The 20640-nt window shown below is 42.0% G+C and overlaps 2 protein-coding genes across 7 annotated transcripts in view; one reads left to right on the top strand and one right to left on the bottom strand.

The window, feature by feature from the left end:
* Nucleotides 1-1254: 1254 nt before the first annotated feature.
* ndrg1a (N-myc downstream regulated 1a) lies at nt 1255-16667 on the top strand. Of its 3 annotated transcripts, none has more exons than XM_086015250.1 (16): nt 1255-1410; nt 6175-6249; nt 7287-7322; nt 9924-10029; nt 10106-10226; nt 11047-11109; nt 11225-11285; nt 12345-12431; nt 12509-12565; nt 12646-12749; nt 12845-12901; nt 12975-13026; nt 13638-13685; nt 14010-14045; nt 14927-14978; nt 15177-16667. In XM_086015250.1, exons 2-16 carry the CDS (start codon nt 6193-6195, stop codon nt 15458-15460), a joined length of 1221 nt encoding a protein of 406 aa, XP_085871376.1. In that variant the 5' UTR covers nt 1255-1410; nt 6175-6192; the 3' UTR covers nt 15461-16667. The 3 variants fall into 3 exon arrangements, with proteins under 3 accessions (XP_085871376.1, XP_085871375.1, XP_085871377.1); XM_086015249.1 differs by lacking the exon at nt 1255-1410 and adding an exon at nt 5965-6089; XM_086015251.1 differs by lacking the exons at nt 1255-1410; nt 6175-6249; nt 7287-7322 and adding an exon at nt 8807-8973.
* Nucleotides 16299-20640, bottom strand: part of ccn4a (cellular communication network factor 4a) — a 21522-nt gene continuing 17180 nt past the window's right edge. For all 4 annotated transcript variants that reach the window (XM_086015252.1, XM_086015255.1, XM_086015253.1 and 1 more), the window contains 4 exons: nt 19619-19904; nt 18295-18549; nt 17906-18099; nt 16299-17804 (listed from right to left, as the gene is read on the bottom strand). In XM_086015252.1, the coding sequence (XP_085871378.1) occupies nt 17505-17804; nt 17906-18099; nt 18295-18549; nt 19619-19904 (1035 nt within the window). In that variant the 3' untranslated portion in view covers nt 16299-17504. The remainder of the gene's footprint in view (nt 17805-17905; nt 18100-18294; nt 18550-19618; nt 19905-20640) is intronic.

Here is a 20640-nt window from a genome sequence, read left to right as displayed (position 1 = left end):
TGCTTTTGAAAAGCAAGTATCTCCGATGCAAAAAAAAATGCTCTGTTGTTTTTCGGCTTGATTTGGAGATACGCGCTTTTCAAAAGTACGTACCTCCAAATCAGACCGAAAACCACAAAAAGGCGGAACATTAGGAGATACCTTCTTTTCAGAAGCATGTCTCTCTGAATCGGGCAAAACAAAAATAAAAAAAAACAGTCAAATGTGGAGATTTGTGCTTTTGAAAAGCAAGCATCTCCGAAGCAAAAATTTGGAGATGCATGCTTTTTATTAGAAAGCCACATTCCGATAAATTCTCCTATGATGTGCCACATACAGGAACTGCTCTCTATTGAAAAGTAAGTATTTATGAAGAAAAAAAACCAAATACCTTTTTGCCATGTTTCAGATAAAATGATCGCAAAAATTGGAAACATTTGCTTTTCAGAAACATTCAATTCAGTGACAATAAACTTTGGCGGTTTCTTTGCACAAGCATGAAACTTTAAGCATCACCATGACATCACTGCTCTCGTGCTCATAATCTCGAAAAGCCATTGTCACTTGTTTTGCATTCAAAGATTTGAAAATTTGGAGATACTTGCGTTTCATTCGACAGCCACAAAAAGTGAGGTTGCGCGCATAATCTCCCTGATGCACAGCAATCTGGAACTGCTAACTAACGAAAAGCAAGTTTCTATGCAAAAACAACTAAATACATTTTCGTTATGTTTCAGGTAAAAAGAAGCAAAAGCAAAATGTGGAAACTCTTTCAAAATGTAAACAATTGAGTGGTTGTCACGACGTCACTATTGTGTGCCCTTAAAATGTTTAGCCTAGCATTTTTCTGTTGGTTGCTTTTCATTTGTATTATTTGCAATGCAGAAGAGACGAAATTGAACTAGGTTCAGTCAAGCAGGATGTGCATTTTCCTACTTCCCAAGCGGGTCATTGAACGTCACAAGGTCCACCTTGCCAACATTTTGCTGCTGCGCCGTTTGAGGGCGTCACGTACAGCTGCACACGTGCTTACTTTGGACCGTATCGACACAGTTTTCCCTGTGCACCCCAGCTGCAACTTTCATAGTTTAAGATGCACTTTTGATTCGTTTTTTTCAGGGAATCCATCTTCTTAGTGCTTCCGCAAAGCTGTGGAAAAGTAACACTCGGTTGAATGCTCACTCCCCGCGGCAGATGTTGCCCAATCCCGGGAAAGTGGGCCGAGTTTGCACCCACACCCCATCCGCCCCCACCACCCCCTTCGTTACCCTCATCTCCTCCCTCCCCAGGCTTTATAAAATTCCCTCATACATCCGCCTGCACGTTGTAAACAAAGCTGTTGCCGTCACTGAACACAACACCTTCAAATCTTTTGAAATACATTTTTTGTGGACTTTTTCACCCTCCTTCGGGACATTTTGAAATCTGCAGGTAAGTTGGACTTTTAAAAACTATAAAGATTTCTTTCGCTGGCGTGCGCGCAAGGAACAGGAGAGCCGCGTATACACGCGGATTTACGGGTAAAAACGTGTCCGGACGTGTTTTTGGGGGCGGTTTACAAGTGATGTGTTTTTCGTGCAATCTGTAAAAAAAAAGAAAAAAAAAAGAAAGAAAGGGGGGAAAAAGATAAAGGAAAAACGCTTGTTCAAAGATATGGCAAAAGTCGGTGTTTAGTTTATGGCCAATACAGTTGGAAAAGTGAAAAACAAAACCTAACGTGCACATAAAGGGTTGCATTGTCATGTTTTTTTGCTTTTATTATTAAAAAAAAAAAAGCTGTGTTTATTTCTGCGGTCACGAGCGTGTTAGATTACATTTTTTTTGTCAGTTTTTGCTTGTATTTTTATGTTTTTCTTATTAACACACGCCAATGGGGAAAATCTGTGTTTATTTCTCCGGTCGCGATGGTGCTTGGCGCACCTTTCGGAAGTTTTTCTGCATTTTTATTTTATCCGTAAAAGACAAATCGACATTGCTGGAGAAACCACGTGACTGAATGACAGCACCCTGGTCACATGAGTCGATGATCAAGTTGCGTAACGAGACGTTTTATTTTGCATTCTCGGCGGAGACGAAGACTTTTTTTGTGGCTTGTTTTTCGCGTGTCCTCCTTTGGCCGTGGTAACTCATCCTTGTGGTGCCGCGTTTAGGGCCCCTCGTTTTTTTTTGGGGGGGGGGGGTGTTAGAGAACTCATTTCAGTGCTGCGTTCAGACTCCCACTTTTTTTTTTTGACCTGGAAACTCATCCTTTTGAAGGTGCGTTCAGGGTCCACCCAGTTTTCGAGTGGAGATATTACAAAATCTGGTTCTTGAACGCATCCTCGCCCACTTTTATGACTCTGCCGTACACAAGACAGGAACCCCTCCCCTGTCATTTAGTGCAAATGTAGGTCTGCGTCGGCTTATCTTAGCTTAGTTTAGCTTGCTTGCTTGGCTCTGTTGATATTTGACAAGCGAGGGATTTGACAGATTAAGTGAGTTTGTCAGAAAAGATTAGGGAAGCAATCATTGTTACTGCAGATGGATGCAGACCTTGGATTTAAGAGAGAAGTAGCCTTGAGGAGGGACAAAAAGTTTTACTAATATTGTTCATGCAAACAATAGCTAACAGTCGACAAAAAATTGCCTATACAATAAGTAGCTAACATTGTTTACAGAACAGGTAGCGCAAATCCCTATACGAGTAGCTAACATCTATACAAGTACAAAAATTGTCTGCACAATTAGCAAACATTGTCCATATGAGTTGTCACCCTGACAAGTAGCTAACATCGACTATAGAACTCATGTCTAACATCGTTTACATAACATATATCAACATCATCAATACAAGTTGCTCATATTGTCTATACAGTATAAGAGATCGCTAACGTCCCAGGTACAGGTAATTAAGATTTACATACAAGTAGCAAAAAATTGTGAAGCGAATGTATAACAAGTTGCCAGCATCTGCAGCTGACATTGCATATTAAACAAATTGCTAACATTATGACTGAATACAACAAGTCTCTAACATCATCAGCTAACATTGTGAGACACAAGTTGTTTACATTGAGTATACGGTCAAGGCAAAACGTTGCTACGATTGTTAGCCAACTTCATGTAAATAACTTACAATGTGAATTGCATGTGAATAGAACATGTCGCTAACCTCACCAGTTAACAAGTTGCCAACATCTGCAGATTAAATTGTGAATACAAGTCACTAACATCATCAATCATAATCTGTTGCAGCATGATTCGTCTTTTTATGCAAGGCAGGAGGTATTCAGGACCATCCTGACACCCCCCCCCCCCTCCCCCTTTATTTCCTCTCCAAATTGCATAACAAGCCTGACCTGCGCCAGCACTTCTTTCGGAAAAAAACCCCCCAAAAAAACAGAACAGAGCAGTCAAGACACGCACGGAGAGACTGGTTTGACGTGAGCTGGTTGCTACAGACACCAAAACTGCAACAACCAACGCCGTCGACCTACAACCCTTCCCTCGGCCCCTTAACACCACCCTCCTAGTAACATAAGAAGATAGTTAGGGGGTGGTGGGGGGGTGTCAAAATTCACACGAGTGTGTTCCATTTGACAGCACGTGCGCTGCTCATGTGGCGAGTTTTTCACCATGAAGATTTTAGTCTCTTTCCCCATGTTGGCATTTCAGCACGAAATGCCCCCTTAACGCCACCCTTCTAGTAACATACCCTGTGAGACAAAGAAAGCTGTCAAAGTTCACATCTGTATGTTTGCTATGACGGTTATGCGGCCGATGAGGACACAGGAAGTTTAGGACCTTGAAGAGTAAAAAGCCAATTTCCTTCATGAAACTCCCTCGAGGACCAAAAGAAAAATTGAATGGGTGGGTTTGATGTAACGGCACATGTGACAATGACAACGCAGCAAGTTGGGATCAAAGCCAGTTTCTGCCATGTTAGCATTTTCTGACTTAAAGGCGCACAGTCTACACAACAAATTGCTAGCATTGCCTATTCTATAAGTAGCTACGACAAGTCGCTTACATCCCGAATACATCAAGTAACGAATGTCAATGCAATTAGCTAACATAGTCTGTACAAGTAGCTAACATCGATACAAGCTCTAAAAATTGTCGACACAAGAAGCAAACATTGTCTATCCAAGTCATCAACATAAGTAGATCACATTGTCTGCAGAGCATGTAACTAACATTGTCTATACCACTACCGGTGAACATTGACAAGTAGTTAAATGATCTGTATAACTAGTAGTAAACATCAGCTATACAAGTTGCCAACAGCGTCTTGCTGATAAGTCGCTAACATCCCCAAGTAGTAGCTGATGTCCACGCAACAAGCAGCTAACGTTGCTAACGTACTCAACACAAGTGACATATATAAAATTTCCCCCAAATTGTCTGCACGGGACATAACATTGTTTAGACGTCAAGGAGCTTAGCAGCGTAGAACACGTAGCTAACGTTGTCTATATTACTACAAGTCGCTCACATTGACGACATAGGGCCCATTCGGAAATTCACTCTGACGCCCGTGCTCTTTTCTGAGAGTGCGTTTGCCTGGAAGAGGCCGCGCGCACTCCCCTCCCGTTAATTTCCAAATGCAACCTATGTTCGAAACCAATCAGCATCTCGTGCTTGAGCTGTTTCCCTCTGTGTCGCTCGATGCGCTGGTGCGCACCGTGTCCCCAGTCGGTGCGCCCAGAGCATGCACCGGTACTCCGTTTTTGGTGCACTCTCTCACTCTCAAGAGTCAGAGTGAACGCTCCATGCATATTTAGGGGCGTGCCCATCGGTTGCTCACATCCCTGATACAAGTAGCAACCATCTACACAAGTACAAAGTCGCTAACATTGCTATATAAAAGTAGCTCACACTGACAACAAGTGGCCACTAATGTATACCAGAATAGCTATACAAATGTGTCTATATAACAAATTGATTACGTCATCAAGACATCATCGACATGAGAAGTAGCTACTGTGACATCATCTCAAGAACAAGTTGCGAACATCATGTTAGCATTTTAGCACGTAAAACAGGTCAGGGCGCCGCCATGGCTGCCCCGCCTTCTTTTTTCTTCTTCTTCTTCTTCTTCTTCTTCTCCCTGTCCTCCAACAAAGATTCCGCAGTGCAGCCCACCCCAAAAATGGCCGTGTTGTTTGATACTCCTCATTGCCATTGTGCGATCCGGATCGCTCCGGTCTCCCGGCCCCGACTCTTGTGTGTGCGCGCGTGTCTGTGTGAGAGAGTATTTCACACTTCCTGTGCAAGACGTCTGGCTGTGTCAGCTTGACAAGCCATTAACTGTGGACACACACAAGTAGCACATTAATGTGCTAATGTGGCATTTACGTTCCAAGTAGCGAACACTGTCCACATCTGTGGTTCTCAACTGTTTTCCTATCATGGCCAAGTTGCAACCCACTTTTGTAGAAGTTAAGAGCAATAAAGGAAATGAATGCAAATGTTTCGGTTCATGAACAGTCACGGAACAAATTCATTCGCAAAGCAAAGTTACACTGTATTTGTGTGTGTTTTTTTTTTTTAATTACCATGAGCTAATTTAGCATTTTTTTTTTGTAATTCGGTCATGATGTGAGCAAACGTATCGGAAAACATCTTGCTAACATAAACGTCTGAGCCAAGGCTGGCTCGTATTGTTTCAATAAACGTCTTCCATCAAGCTATCAAAACGGGAATTGTATACAATTAACAGTAAAAATTCGTTTTACTTTTGTACTTAAGTACATTTCAAAGTCTGTAATAAAGTTTTACGCAAGTAAAGGAGTCAAATCATACTGATTGAGTCTATTATGCAAGCGTATGAAGAGCGTGCGAGCGGCACGTAGCAAATGAGGTGTATGAAAATGCGTCAAAGAAGCATGCGGGCACGGCAGGCCTGATGGGACACGTTGAGTGACTGATGTTTCAAAGAAAAAAAATGACCCACAATGCTGAGCGGCACATTCCCTCAGCAGCTTAAGTTTCATTTCACGTGTGTACAAAAGAAAACGAAGGCGGCGGCACACAGAGAGCAAAAGTCAGCCATTCTTGCCAAGAAGTCTCCTTTTTCCGACACTGACAAAGGCTTGCAAACGCAACACACGCACCAGTTGAACCAGTTGGTGGGTGAGAAACTCGAAGTCGCGGAGGTGGCGTTGGGTTTACAATTGTAGTGTAATGTCACGTCAATTTTTTGTGGTCCAACAGGCCTTGCCGCCCGTTGACATGGACGACATCCAGGTTGTTGAATCCAAACCTCTGCTCGTTGACAGAGAACTGCCCGTACGTATTCATTCGTCATACTTGATATAATGATTATGATGACTTTAGCCTTGTGTGTGCCGTGAGCGACGGGATGCGGGTGACTAACAACTGACAAAGCCGCTAAGAGAATTGATAATGGAACAGATATACTGTATGGAATACAATCGGAACAATGTAAACACAATGTGGGAAAAATTTAATATGGGAAAATATGGATGTAAAAATAGGTTAAAGTTAAATAAAATACAAATCCAAACTGTGAAATATATATATATATATATATATATATATATATATATATATATATATATATATATATATATATATATAATATATGACATGATAAAGGTAAAATTAAAAACATGTATTTCAAAACCATATTGAAATATATTTGAAAGGGTAAAATATTTATTTTAAAATATATGAATAATATATAAATACATAAAGGTAAAATAAAAAAATAAACATAAAAATCTAATAATATAGGGAATATATAACGTTTAAGAGAAATTTGAAAATGTGTTTGAAAAATAGTATAATATGAAAATAAATGAAAGTAGAATAGAATAAAAATGTAAAACTATGTAATATGAACTATATAAAGTACAGAAAAAAAGAAAAATGTATATTTAAAAACTAACAGGATAATAGGAGAAAAAAATATGTATATTGAAAAATATACAAATGTAAAACAAAAAAATAAATGTAGTATAGAGAAAAAAATAGAATCTAAAAACTAAATAGAAAAAAAAAAACTGGAAAAATATCATGATATGCAGGAAAATATAAATTCACACTGTAATTAAAATTTGTAAACAAAATTGATATAAGACAAATAAAATACTTTGACATAACATTCTGAAAATGTACTGCTTAAGATTTAACAACAACTTGGCTAACAACAAAAATTAAAGAAAATCTATTGTATCCCGACATGGGTGTCGGCAGACGCACCCTCGGGATATTGGATTAGTCATATGCTAATTGTGTTGTTGCGATGTATAATGTTATTTTTCTTGTGTGCGCGTGTGTGTTTGTTTGTGGGTGTGTGGCAGGGCCTGAGGGAGGCGGTGCAGCAGCTCGCTATCAAGGTATGCTAGCACACGCACAGGACACTTATTAGCTCGCTATCAAGCTACGCTAGCACTTATTAGCCAGGCCGCTAGTAAATTTTATCTGAACCAGCGACCTTTGTCACATGACCCAGTTTGCGTGGCCCGGGCTAGCGCCATCTAGCGGCAGGATGAGTGAGTGAGCTAATTGCCTCGGCTTCATTTTCACAGTGATCTCGTTAGCCAGGAAATCGAATCTGGGCTCGGCTAATTAGGTCTGCCCCCTCCTGCGCGTCTCATGTCTTTTCTGCGGCGGTTTGGTGATTATTTCATTTATTCAAATGTATTTTGTTGCATGATATAAAACTGTGTTTATATCAACATTGATATAATTGTAAACATTTAAATAATGGAATAAATACAAGTGAATGAAATACAATTTAAAAAACATTTAAAAGGAATAAATACATTTGAACAATTTGACTTTTTTTTTTTTTTTTTTTAACCTCTGCACATGACCTGGACCATGTGTGATTTTTAAAACTGAAATATGCTCCTTCTGTACTGAATGGTACCTGGCACTAGATGTGAGGCCTTTTTGTAGTGCCTGAGGCGGATCGATTTCATCACGGTGCGATTGAAGACAACCACAACAACTTGTTTGTGTCACACGCACAAGCGAGCATGGCGGGATTACGCCACGCGCACGGCGCAGCGGCCTACGTGCTCGTGCGCTCGTGTGCTCGTGCGGGCGGGGTCGTGGATGACGTCTGGTGTGTTTACGCCCGGTAAACGGGTCATCCTCTTCTCTCAGTCGAGCAGGAGGAGGATGTAAGAAAACAAAAGTTGAAAATCAACAAGAACCACTTGTATGTAGGGGAACTGGTTTAAAAAAAAAAAAAAAAAACGCAAATAAGCGGGGGTTTCCTCGAATAACGGGGAATGGGTAGGTGAGGTGAGGTATTTGCGAACGCTGAACCACTAATATGCGGAGGTGTAAACGAGGGCTGACTTGTTTTTTTTGTCCAAATGTATTAAAATCACATTAATACATCTTTTAGTGCAATTTTTAAACTGATAATTTAGTACTTCTCATTTAAACTCTCCCAATGTATTAGAAACAAAGTGGGGGTGTACAATTTGTATTTCGATAACATTCAAGTGTACGTTCTTATAATTTGTGTGGTTCGAGACTAGACCCCTGTGGTACCCCTCATGTCCTTCTACATGCTTCTGAGCCCATGTTATTTAACTGTGCAATTCAAGTGCAACTTTTGTATATTTTAGACAAGAACGTTCGTGAAATATGTTTACACAAGAACATTCCTGAAGACCGGTGGAATAGTTTTGGAATCTCACAGCTGCACAAACACACCCCAGCTTTATTTTGTCCGCCATTTTATGAAGAGTTCCCCGAGTGTGTCAGTGAATAACCGCGAAGCCGCTGCCTGGTCCAGACAATCCAATTTAGGGATCTCTCCATCTGGAATTAGCTTGTTTTGACCAGGCCGCAAGGCACCACGGGAGGTCAGGGGGCTTATGGCTTAGCGCTATAAAGGCCTTGAGCCGACCTCCACCATCCCCGCTGGCGCTTCGGACATTCGCCGTTCACCCCGATCTCGAGTTTCTCGCAACGATGGTTCTGGACGATTCCGACGTGGAGATGATCGTGGTCGATGTTGAAGTTGCCGTGAGTCCACATGGGGGCAATTTGGTCCGATTTATGGGGGTGGATTTAGCAGATGGAACGTTAGGGCGGTTTGTTGGCGGCTGTGCAGAAATGCAGAGCGGTTACAAGGAACCAGTTTGGAAAATGAGGACATTTAATATGTCAACAGTTGATGAATTGTAATTGTTGGTTATTTATTTGTAATGTGCGTCTGCTATTGTTGCTGGAAAACAAGTATGTCCACTTGCGTGTAATTTATATTATGTTCATTTCTACTACTACAACTACGACTAAGAAATATCACAAAATTTGGATTTTCATTTGATATTTATGTTTTTGCTTTGCATCTTTAGTTAAGTTTGTAATGTACCTTCATGCCTTGATTTTTTTAAAATACTTTTTGAAAAAAAAAGACAATTCGGATTTTCATTATTTTTTTCTTCATCAAAAAAAACATTTTTAAGAAAAAGTCATGATTCTTTCAATTACATTTTATTTGATTTATTTCATATTTTAATAAAAAGTTATTTTAAAAGGAAAATTACCCTAAGTTATTCAAAATTTGTGGTTTTCAAAAACAAATACATACTGTATAAGAATATACAACACAAACACACACATATATATGACCTAATAACATATATAAACGTAAAAATAGAGGGATAAAATTGTAACATGTTCTGCATTTTAACTATTAAATTAATATTATATTCTAAAATTAAATCAGCTAAGTAACGCAGTAAACAAATATCCATTCCTTTTGTAAGACTATTTTTAGGGTTTTATTCAACTATAATGCTACTACAACATGTCAGATCATTTTTGAATGTTTTCACTTGACGTCGCGTTCTTTGTAACGCACCCTAAAAAAATTTTGATTTTTAGAATATTATTGCACCCTTAAAATTGCATATCGGGTTATTTTGTTGTGTCTAATGATTAAAAGTAGTATTTTGGCATTGTTTTGGTAGGAGCACGATGTGGAGACCCCGTACGGAAGACTCCACTGCACCATGCGGGGAGTCCCCAAAGGCGAGCGGCCCGTCATCCTCACTTTCCACGACATCGGGCTCAACCGTAAGGCACACCTGAACGCACGCAACCCTTGCGCATCCCCGTCGTCAACTTGATGCGTTGTGTTTGTGGGGGTCAGACAAGACGTGCTGGGACTCACTGTTCCAGCACGAGGACATGGTGGAGATCCTGTACCACTTCGCCGTGTGTCACGTGGACGCCCTCGGACAGCACGAGGGCGCTAACACCTTTTCCACCGGGTGAGCCAAACGCGCGCGCACACGCACACACACACCCATGCAAGCGCACACGCGTGGCGTGGCGGTGACCTTTGACACGGCGGCGAGAACGGAGCAAGATGTGCTCAAGGTGACCATTTGCTGAGTATTGGTTTGGACGTGGGAGCGCAACCTGCTTTGCTTTTTGTGATATTTGTATCATATTTTGTGTGTTTTTCAAAAATATATTTCTTATTGTGTTTACTGTTATTTTAAAAGAGCACGAGAATTTTTTAAATTAATTTTTTAATAGACATTTTGATTATTTTTTGTCGTTAGATTTTAAAATAATATTTGCATTATATTGTATATGTTGGATTTTTATTTGATATATTATGTATATTAAATGTAAATGTTGGCATGTTATTTAATTGAATATTTTCAATATATATTCTTTTTTTAATAAATATTTTTTTAATAGTTTTTCTAGTTTTATGAAATATTTTTGTATTCGTTTTCAATTATGTTTGCACTACATTTGACATATTTTATAGTTTTTGTTTCATTCATTTGTAGAATGTTTCTTTTTTTATAACATTTTATAAATATTATACTTTATCACCGTATGTTGTATAGTATTTGTCTATATATTTGTAAAATTATAGTTCTTGTTACATGTTTAATGTCTATTATTTTTACGACAATTTAAAAATGTCTCGATAAGTTTAAAATGATATCTTTATTCCATTTTGATATATCTGTTCAATTAAACTAAATTTCAGTTGTACTGTTTTACTAGCATCCATTTTGTTTTTGAACTGTATTTTCAAAAATGCTGATTCCCCCCCCCCCCCTACCACAGCTACGAGTATCCGTCCATGGACGAGCTCTCCGAGACGCTCCCGCTGGTACTGAAGCATTTTGGGTACGTTGAAACGTTCGCTTGTTAAGTGGCCCACGCACCAGATTGTTGTTGGGACTTGTTCTAACAGCGTGCCTGTGTGTGTGTGTGTGTGTGCGTGTGTGTGTGTGTGCTACAGGCTGAAGTCTGTTATTGGATTAGGGATGGGAGCCGGAGCCTACATGCTGACCAAATTTGCTGTAAGCCACAAACACTCCTCTTCCTCACTCAATCATTTACTAAAAAAAAAAAAAAAATAATAAAAATGAATGATCATCTTTTCACATCATCTTTGATGATTTTGGCAACAGAACTCCACAACGTCTCTGGAGCATTCCAACGTCCGCCGCCAGGACGTGTTTAAGTCACGTTGAAGTAAAACCAATGTGTGCAAAAATGCAATTTGTGAACGCTAATGCTAAATAACAGGCTAATAAATCACAGAAGTAGAAAAAAACAAAAAACAAATCGTCAATGTAAATAATTATGAAAGATTATTTGGTTTAGTCACTTGTTGTTAGGCAGAAATGATAGAAAATTATGATTTGCTCCAATGGTGGGGCAGTATGATGCTTGCCCTACATACAAAATCGACATAATTTGAGTGGGGTGATGAAAAAATGAAAACAATTTCCCTAAATCTCCCCACAACCACCACTGCGCCATCTACTGGGTTGGATGGGGAAGAACAACAAAAATGCAAGATGTCCACTACTTAGCAAAAACCCCTTTGCATTTGGGGCAGCGGTGGGATCCAATTAAATCAAAACCGGGAGGGTGGCAAGAAATTACTACTGGGCTAAATTTGCGGGGCATGAATTAAAAAAATGTCCTTGATGGGATGGGGCACCCCAACACACACCTCTTAACTGCCAGGCACAATTTGTGGGGTATGATTTAAAAAGAAAATCTGTTGGGCCGGAGCAACACTTGCCCTAATTACAAAAGCTCCGTTACTAGGCAGACTTTTCGAGGCCTGATTAGAAAAAAAACATCACACCATCTACTAGATCTGGTGGGACAGTGCAACATTTGCCCCTAAAACCAAAAAATTGTTACTGCCGCACAGAATTTTTGGACAATAATTTTAGAAAAATATTTGCATTATTACGGTAGAAGCTCTGCACTAATAAAAATCCTGGAAACAGACTGAATTCGAATGACAATCGAATTAAGTGAATCAAAGGACAATTGTATGATTACGATCAACTGTCATCTAGCCGATTATAATCCGACAATCTATGTTATGATTGCGGCAGCTTGACTACCCGAAAATGGTGGAAAGTCTGGTGCTGATCAACATCAACCCGTGCGCCGAGGGCTGGATGGACTGGGCTGCGCACAAGGTAACAAATACCCGATTAAAATATAAAAATAGGAATATTAAATGATGGATGTAGTTCTAAAAGTTTTCTGACTTTAGATCAGCGGCTGGACCCACGCCTTGCCTGACCTGGTTATCAGCCACCTCTTCGGAAAGGTTAGCTAGCGCTTTGCCGGTTTTTCTAGCGCTAATCGCAGCTAACAGATGCTAACAGATGTTAAATGCTAATCCCGCAGGAGGAGATCCACCACAATCAGGACATGGTGGCCACGTACCGCCACCACGTGTTGAAGGACATGAACCAGTTCAACCTGCAGCTCTTCATCAAGGCCTACGAAAGGTGAAAGGTCGCGGTGCTTTTACAGGCGGCTGGGAATTTACAGTTGTAGTTGCTTACTGGATTTTGCTTTTTTTTTTTTTTTTTTTTTTTCTAAGTCGGAGGGATCTGGAGATCGAGAGGCCGGTCCCGGGAAGTAACGTCAGAACCCTCAAGTGAGTCAGCGCCGATTGCGCTTGTCATTTGTTTTATCTCGGCGCCCTACTCATGTGTGACTTTTCAACCCAGGTGTCCTTGCCTTCTGGTGGTCGGGGACAGCTCGCCTGCTGTGGACGCCGTGGTAAGGAACACGCTAGAACTAACTCACACTAACCAAGGCCCTAATTTAAGACCCTAATCTCAAATGGAAAGACTAAACCATTAGAAATCTGGAACAGTAGTAGTAATTTGGAACAGTAATTCAGGTTTGAAACACTTGAAAGCCTAACCCAGTTTTGAAACCCTAATTTGAAAACCATAACCTGGGGTCAAAACCCTAATTTGAAAACCTATCCCCATCTTGAAACCCTAACCCAATTTTCCAACCCTAATTTGAAAGTTTATTACCATTATGAAACCCATACACAGGTTTCTAACCCGGCTTGATTATCCTAACCTGGGTTTAACCTTAATTTGAAACCCTATTCCTAATTTGGAATTTAAATTTGAAAGCCCAACCCTGGTTTAAACGCTAATTTAAAACCTTCACCCAGCCTTGAAACCCCAATTTCAGGTTTCAACCCCTACTTTGAAAACCCTAATTGTGTTTTAAAACTTAATTTGAAGCCCGGACCTGGGCTTGAAATGCTCATTTTGAAACGCCAAGCCTTTTTTCAAACCCTAACCTGTCTTAAAACCCTACTTTGAAACCAGAGCCTCTCTTGAAACCCTACTTTTGGTGTGTTGTTGCAGGTGGAGTGCAACACCAAACTGGACCCCACAAAAGCGACCCTGCTTAAGGTGCGAGCCTCTAGCTACTTGCAGTCGTCACGGAAACGACCCTGTTTGTGTGTGTTCACCTGGTGACACATTAACCGGCGCCTGTGCTCAATCTGCCGCGTCTGACCTATTTGCGACGACCTCTGGCCTGGCCCGACAGGCCGCCAGCCAAAACGTTGGCCGCGTGCGTGGCGGCCAAAGCTGATGTGGCGTTTAATGGCGCTGTGGAGAAAACAGCGTCAGCTCTCTAACTGCCTTTTTTTTTCCCCGCTACTTTCTTTCCACCTGCTTTAAGTTGATCATGAATCCAAATTGTGATCATCTAATATTTCATTTTCCATTCAGATGGCCGACTGTGGAGGCATGCCCCAGATTGACCAGGTGTGTATGACATCCTGTGTAGATTAAACGATAGATTTGGAAATGGACAATTAACATTAAATAAATATAAAATGGAGTCTTTGTATAGTTGTGCTCAGGCGTCCCTCATAAGGCGATTTGGGGTACTGCATTGCAAAATTTTAAAGTTACATTCATTTTTTTTGTGCGATACTGACACAGTGAACTACTAATAATCATGTTACTGATAAATACTGTAGTGATATAAATATTTTATGTATTCATTTTTCACGTATTGAAGAACTTTTAAAACCCGGTCAACAATTTACATTTTATTTTATTTATTTTTTTAAATCAGAGATGCAAGTAAACTTTCTAGATTTTTTTTTTTGTCGCGCTGATTCTGAATATGCCTTAATTTTTTTTTTAAATCGAAAGCATCGAGTTTTCATATAATAATGAAAATATAATATGTAAAATAGTATATTTATTATTTATGAATGAAGCGTTAGGTTCGGCAACAGGTGGAATTTTTTTTCTGAAAGTTCATAGGTATTAATTACAACACATGGTAAAATCCGTATTGCAGAAGCCTTGATAGGTCACACTTAAAAAGAAAAAACGAAAATCTCAAAAACCTGATGAGCTAGAAAAAAATTGCTGTTGACCAGTGCAATTGAAATCCAAACATTGTTTCAATGTTTTCATTTTTCATGTTATGTGAATATTCAAGAAGTTAAGTTTTGATCATTATTATTATTCTTGGTAACATTATGTGTGAATAACGTTAGCTACAATACTAGTTGGATCAGAAGATATTGTCAGACTTTTATACGAATATTAAATGAAAATTATTCATACAATATTTTTAGAAATATGTTTAAGTATTGAAATAAACCATGTGTATTTTTGTTCTTGTGTAGCCCGGCAAGCTGACAGAGGCGTTCAAATACTTCATTCAGGGCATGGGATACAGTGAGTATTTGCTCTTTCCCTGTCGACTACTGCCGTCTTGTGGCCAAATTAGGGGCTACCACTTGCCACATATAATGTCAAATTTCAAAGCAGTCACTTTTGGGCAGTTTATTAAGTAACCAGCTCATTATGTGAAGAATAATGATGCGTCAGTGGAACAGGTGAAATTTTCAATTTGCCTTTTTCTCCCCCCCGCAGTGCCATCGGCCAGCATGACCCGCCTGGTGCGCTCTCGCACGGCCTCGGGTTCCAGCGTGACATCTTTCGACGGGTCGCGCTCGCGCTCGCACACCCACGAGGGCAACCGCTCGCGCTCGCACACCAACGAGGGCAACCGCTCGCGCTCGCACACCAACGAGGGCCCGCGCTCTCGCTCCCACACGGCCGACCACCAGCGGGGCCAAGCCCCCGCGGTCGACGCCACACCGGCCGCACCCGTCGTGGACCAGGACATGCTCAAGGCCCCCGAAGTGTCCTGCTAAATTGGCAAAAAAAAAAAGTCTCCTTTAACTCCCTTTTTGTTTGCTGCGCCACTGTCAACATGTTTTTTCATTTTTTTTTTTCAAATCTGGATTAGGAGTTGGACGTGTGCTTTTGGGTCGCCTAATGATGTAGTGTGTAGGGCCATCACTGGGGGGGTGACAGAGCGTGAAGGAAGCTTGTTGTGCATCATTAATTTTCCGTTTCGGTTTTTTTTTTTTTTTGTACCAAACGAACTTTTTCACATATATAGTCGACTTTGACATGTTTTCACGTCAGTGGGGCAAGTGTGACACTTGCCTCATATGCAAAATCTACCACTGCTCAGGAATGTGGATCAGATGGGGCAAAGCCACACTTGGCCCTGGCGCAAAATCTCCATTGCCAGGCAGAATTCGTAGGGCCTGATGTTTTCTTCAACGTTTAAGATTTAAGTTTCCCAACACAGCGCCATCTGCAGGGCCTCGTTGGGCGGTGAAACCCTAGTGCAACCCACCACAGCGCCATCTACTGGGTTAAAAAAGGCACCGCCCCTCCCTCCGCTCTTGCTGCCCTTGTGGACCACGCCAAGCATAAGGCAATTTTAAAAAAATACATTTTGAAACTGTATTAGGAGGGTTGAATCAGGGCTGTTGAGTCTGTAGATGTAGTAGCTAGGGGCATCACTAAGAGGTGACAGAGTGCAGATGAAGCTTGTTGTGCATCCTTGTCTCTTTCTGTTTTTATTTTTACCATACTGACATCCTTTTTTCACATCGACTTTGATACATTTTCGCAATTGTCTAACTTTCCTTCTGCTCAAACAACTTAAGAAAAATAATATTAAGGGACATATTTCAGTTGTTTTTTTTTTTTTTCATCAAAACCACTATATCGAAAAGCTTTATTAACAGCGCTGGCAGACAAAACGATTAACTGTTTTTATATTTTTTTCTATACAATCAAGCACAACGAAACAAAGCAGTTGTTCACTTTGTGTGTGTGTGTGTGAGAGACAAAAGTTTCAATTATTATTGTTTTTGTTATTAACGATAACGCCGTAGAACTTAGCTGATGCTCTCTTCTCTCTCTGACTTGCACTGCGTTGGCAAATTGCTTTGTAGGAGCTTATTGACGGCTTTGTAAAGATGCTGGCGCTCGAGCGGCATAACAGTTTGTATTTATTAAGGAAAAAAATGACATTAAAAAAAAGTGACAACTTTTAACTCATTTGATCTCAGTGTGTCGTCCTTTGTTGTTTTGCTTGAATGCATTTACAAGAATTCTTTGGGTTGAAGAAAAAAACCCCGAGAATTTTCATTGTTCACAGATTTTCACTATTGGCGAGCCGGCCTGGTTCTATCATTTGCGTCACATCCACATTGTAGGAAAAAAAGAGGGACTTACTTGATTTGCTGTGCAAGGTACCTCAGAAGACTTTCTTTGATTCGTACCATGTCGATGACAATGTTGACGCTTAAGGTTCCACATTTTGTGGTCAACAGAGAGTTTCACTCTCAAGATCACCCTAACGCATGTCCAAGGACAAAAACAAACACAAACACGTGGGTGCACTTATTAATCAGCAATCCCCCCTACCCAAAAAAAAAAAAAAAGTGTGGAAAGAAAGTAGCCCAGTCATGCACAAGAACCCACCAACACCCTGTGCCGAAAATACTTTCAAAACATCCTATAATATATCCTTGTATTTTTAAGTTCTAAAAAATACTTTAAAAAGCAAATCCACTAACATCCAAAGTATGAAGAATTATTTTTTTAATGACTAAAATAAAATGTACCTTTTTCTTGCATTTCCAATTCCTATAAAAGTTTAAGAAATGAAAAATGACAACATTAAACAACAAGAAAAGCATTTCAGACTAATACATCATTACAAATATTCGATTTTTTTTTTTTCATTTCCTTGTTTGATGCTAACCTTGACATTGAAATCACTTCATTATTTACATATTTTTCCAATAGGAAAAAAAAAAAAAAAAAGAAGAGTTACAAATACAAGGACAAAATAACTAGAAAGAAATGCTTTGAAAAGAGGGTGGGGCCTGGTTAGTTCATGACCTCAGGGTATCCGTAGTAATTCTCCAAGTCAGTGAAGATGTCGTTGGGGTTCTTGCAGCTGAGGTTGCAGAAGCAGGCCTGCACCCACATCATCTTCCACGAGAGGGCGGAGCCATCCGGGCACACAAAGTCCACGTCCACCGTCTTGGACTTGTACGGGATGCAGCAGCGCTCGTCCGTGCACACGCCGCAGAACTTGGGCCGGTACTCCCTGGTGCTGGTGCAGCCCGAGATGCTCATATTGGTCGGGCGTTCCTCACGGTACACGTTCAAGCACTTCTTGCCGGCCTGACGAGCACAACGAGGTCCAGCAATCATCTCGCTGAAAAACTCGGCAGAATGACGATGACTCGAGGGTGAAGACGGCTGGCAAGGAGGAAGATTTGTACCTTGATGTGCTTGGCGATGTCGACGTCGCACGGCCTGAGGTTGCACAGACGCGACTCCTTGACCAGCTCACAGCGCCGGTTGGCGTTGGAGACGCGCAGCGACAGGCCGCGCCCGCACGTCTTGGAGCAGGGACTCCACGAGGTGGTCTGGCTCACGCAGTTCTTGTGCCAGCTGCTCAGCTCAGCAGGGGGCGCTGACACACGCAGAGACGACAGCGGTTTGGCATTCGCAAAAGTCGCCTATTTCACAAAAGCGGTGCTTATCGCGGTCCGACGGAGCTATGTTGGAGTGAGTCGAAAAACTTGTAACCATACTGCATACTAGTCCACACCACGCTGCTTTTTTTTTTGGATTCTACTTTTCCGCATTTTATTTTGATGGCGCTTACCCTCCACGGCGTGCCTGGGCGCCGTCTTGCGTCCCCTCCTGGGCTCGTCGCAGATCCACTCCTCGCAGCACCGTCCTCGCACCTTGACGCGGCGCGGGTTCTGGCACCACACGCGCGGCGGCTTGGACTCGGTGCAGAGCGGCACGCAGCCGATGGCGCCGTTGACGCACACGCATTGGTACTTGCAGCTGGGCTGGAAGCTCTGGCCGTTGCGGTAGATGACGCCGTCGTGCTCGCAGCCGGTGCCCAACATGTCTAACACGAGAGCGGGAGGGGTGGGGGTGGGGGGAGTCGGTGGTACACGTGAGTTCCAGTACTTTGCCAGTCATCCAAGATTATGGTCATCGACTGAGTTGAACAGAGGCAACTTGGTCTATTATTGGTTGGTGAAGACGTTTTAACTTGAATCCAAAAGGAGGTTCTGGTTTGGCTTTGATGGCGTCTTTCACACCTCTTTCAAACCAGTGGTCCTCTACGGCCAGAATTTGGAATTTTGGAACAAAACGGCTGAAGTCAAATTCCTGGACAGAGAGGACATTGGGTTTGAATGAGTAACCACTCACGTGTTCAGATTCAGAAAACAATTTATGCTCACAAAGCACAAGGCTCTTGTTTTCAAAGTTGTTGCCAGGCGGGGCCGATGAAAGGCCATCCTGCATGCTAAGCGGTCCTTTAGTGACAAAACGGCTGCGGCATTGAACGAACCCCGACGAAGCGGCGTGAGCGCCACCTTCGCTGCTTTCGAAAACACTCGCGCTTGTTCGTTGCTCAGTGACTCCAGTGGCCACTTTTTCCCCTGGAGTGGAAATACGTCAAGATGTTGTTGGAAGTAAACAATAAATAGCGGTAATGGCATAAAATTCATTTTTTGTTAAGAAAGGGCTTTTCTAGTTGGCTTCATGAAAACAAACGGTCCTCAACAACAATGTCCAACCTCTGGACGGAGAGGACCTCTGGTTTGAAAAAAAAGAAAAAAAAAAAAAGCCATCGACTTCCAAGTAGAACAGTCGGCCCGAAAACAGAGTAGAAGGAGCCTATTACGTATTGTCCTGACATCTCTCCTCGAAAGACAGTCTCGTTCCATAGGAAAAATTGTCCCGACGTGTCTCCGTAGGAAAAGACTGTCTCATTCCAAGGAGACAAACCGGCGGACTACATTCCTAAACGTGAGAATTAAAGAAGTCTTTTGGATCAAGGGTGAACAGTCTTCAACAACCAGGAGCGGTCCCTGTTGCCTCCATTCGACTTTTGCGAATTCACATGACCTGGATGACCGAGAATCTACGCAGAGGTTCCCGGTCCGGCTTGCGCGAGCGACACTTACATGCACACAAGCCCTTTTCGTACCTCGGCTTGTCCGAGCTGTAGTCGCAGTACAGACCCTTGTGGTGGTCGCAGGTGTCCGCCTCGTTGCACACCTCGCCCGCCTGCTGGGCGCAGGCCTTGCAGCAGCCGCAGCCGTCCATCAGGAGGCTCACGCCCGGCGGGCAGGCGGGCGGCTCGGCGGGACACTCGCAAGGCCACCGGCAGTACCGCGTCGGGGCGAAGGGCTCGGCGGACGGCGACGTGACCGCCGCCGGCGGCATGGCAGTGGAATTCTGCGAAGAGGCCTGCGGGGCGGGAGGTTGGAAAAACGTAAGACTCGAGACTGGGTGGACGACTGCGGCATATACGAATGCGCCGTCATGGGCAACGTCATAGTTTTGTCAGGTTATTGTCGCTGTCTGCCGGAAATTCGGGCACCGCGTTCACCGAAGATGATGTATACAACTAAAAGTTTTTTTTTTCCTCCAATGATGGGCAGCTAAAAAAAAACAAAAAAAAAAAAACAGTGAGGAGCGTCCTGCCTGGACATGTTTCATCTCCAGCTACTGTCCATGATGGGTGTGCTCCAGCATGGGGTGGGGGCGGGGGGGATAACAGGAACTATCCTCAGGCGATCTTTAAACGGGGATTCTTTATGCCAAATGACAGCACAAAGTGTCTTTCAAATTTGTTTGGAGACACATTGTGTTCAGATCCATACGGATCTTTAAAAGGACCTGTTTCCTCATTCAAAAATGGAAGAAATGCAGTAAGTAAAGAAAGCATCGTAGTGGCTGCACATAATTGGTATGTCTGCTACTACCGGCAGTCCATTTTGAACGTAAAATTCAATAAGAAGGGAGGCAGTGAGCCCGACGGCCACACGAGGCCAGCAAAGTAGACTTAATAAAGAAAGTCAGCCAACTGCATGCTCAAAAGCTATTTCTAAAGTAGTTTGGACTAGTTTTGGTCCATTATGCATTCGTCCGTACGGTTACATTCACAAAATGTACTTGAAAGTCAGGAGGACCAAAAAAAAAG

Source organism: Filicampus tigris, chromosome 18 (assembly GCF_054856515.1).
Source record: "Filicampus tigris isolate MCC_2025a chromosome 18, RoL_Ftig_1.0, whole genome shotgun sequence".
Taxonomy (NCBI): domain Eukaryota; kingdom Metazoa; phylum Chordata; class Actinopteri; order Syngnathiformes; family Syngnathidae; genus Filicampus; species Filicampus tigris.
The sequence above is the reverse complement of the archived record's forward strand: the minus strand, read 5'-3'. Positions and strand labels throughout refer to the sequence as shown.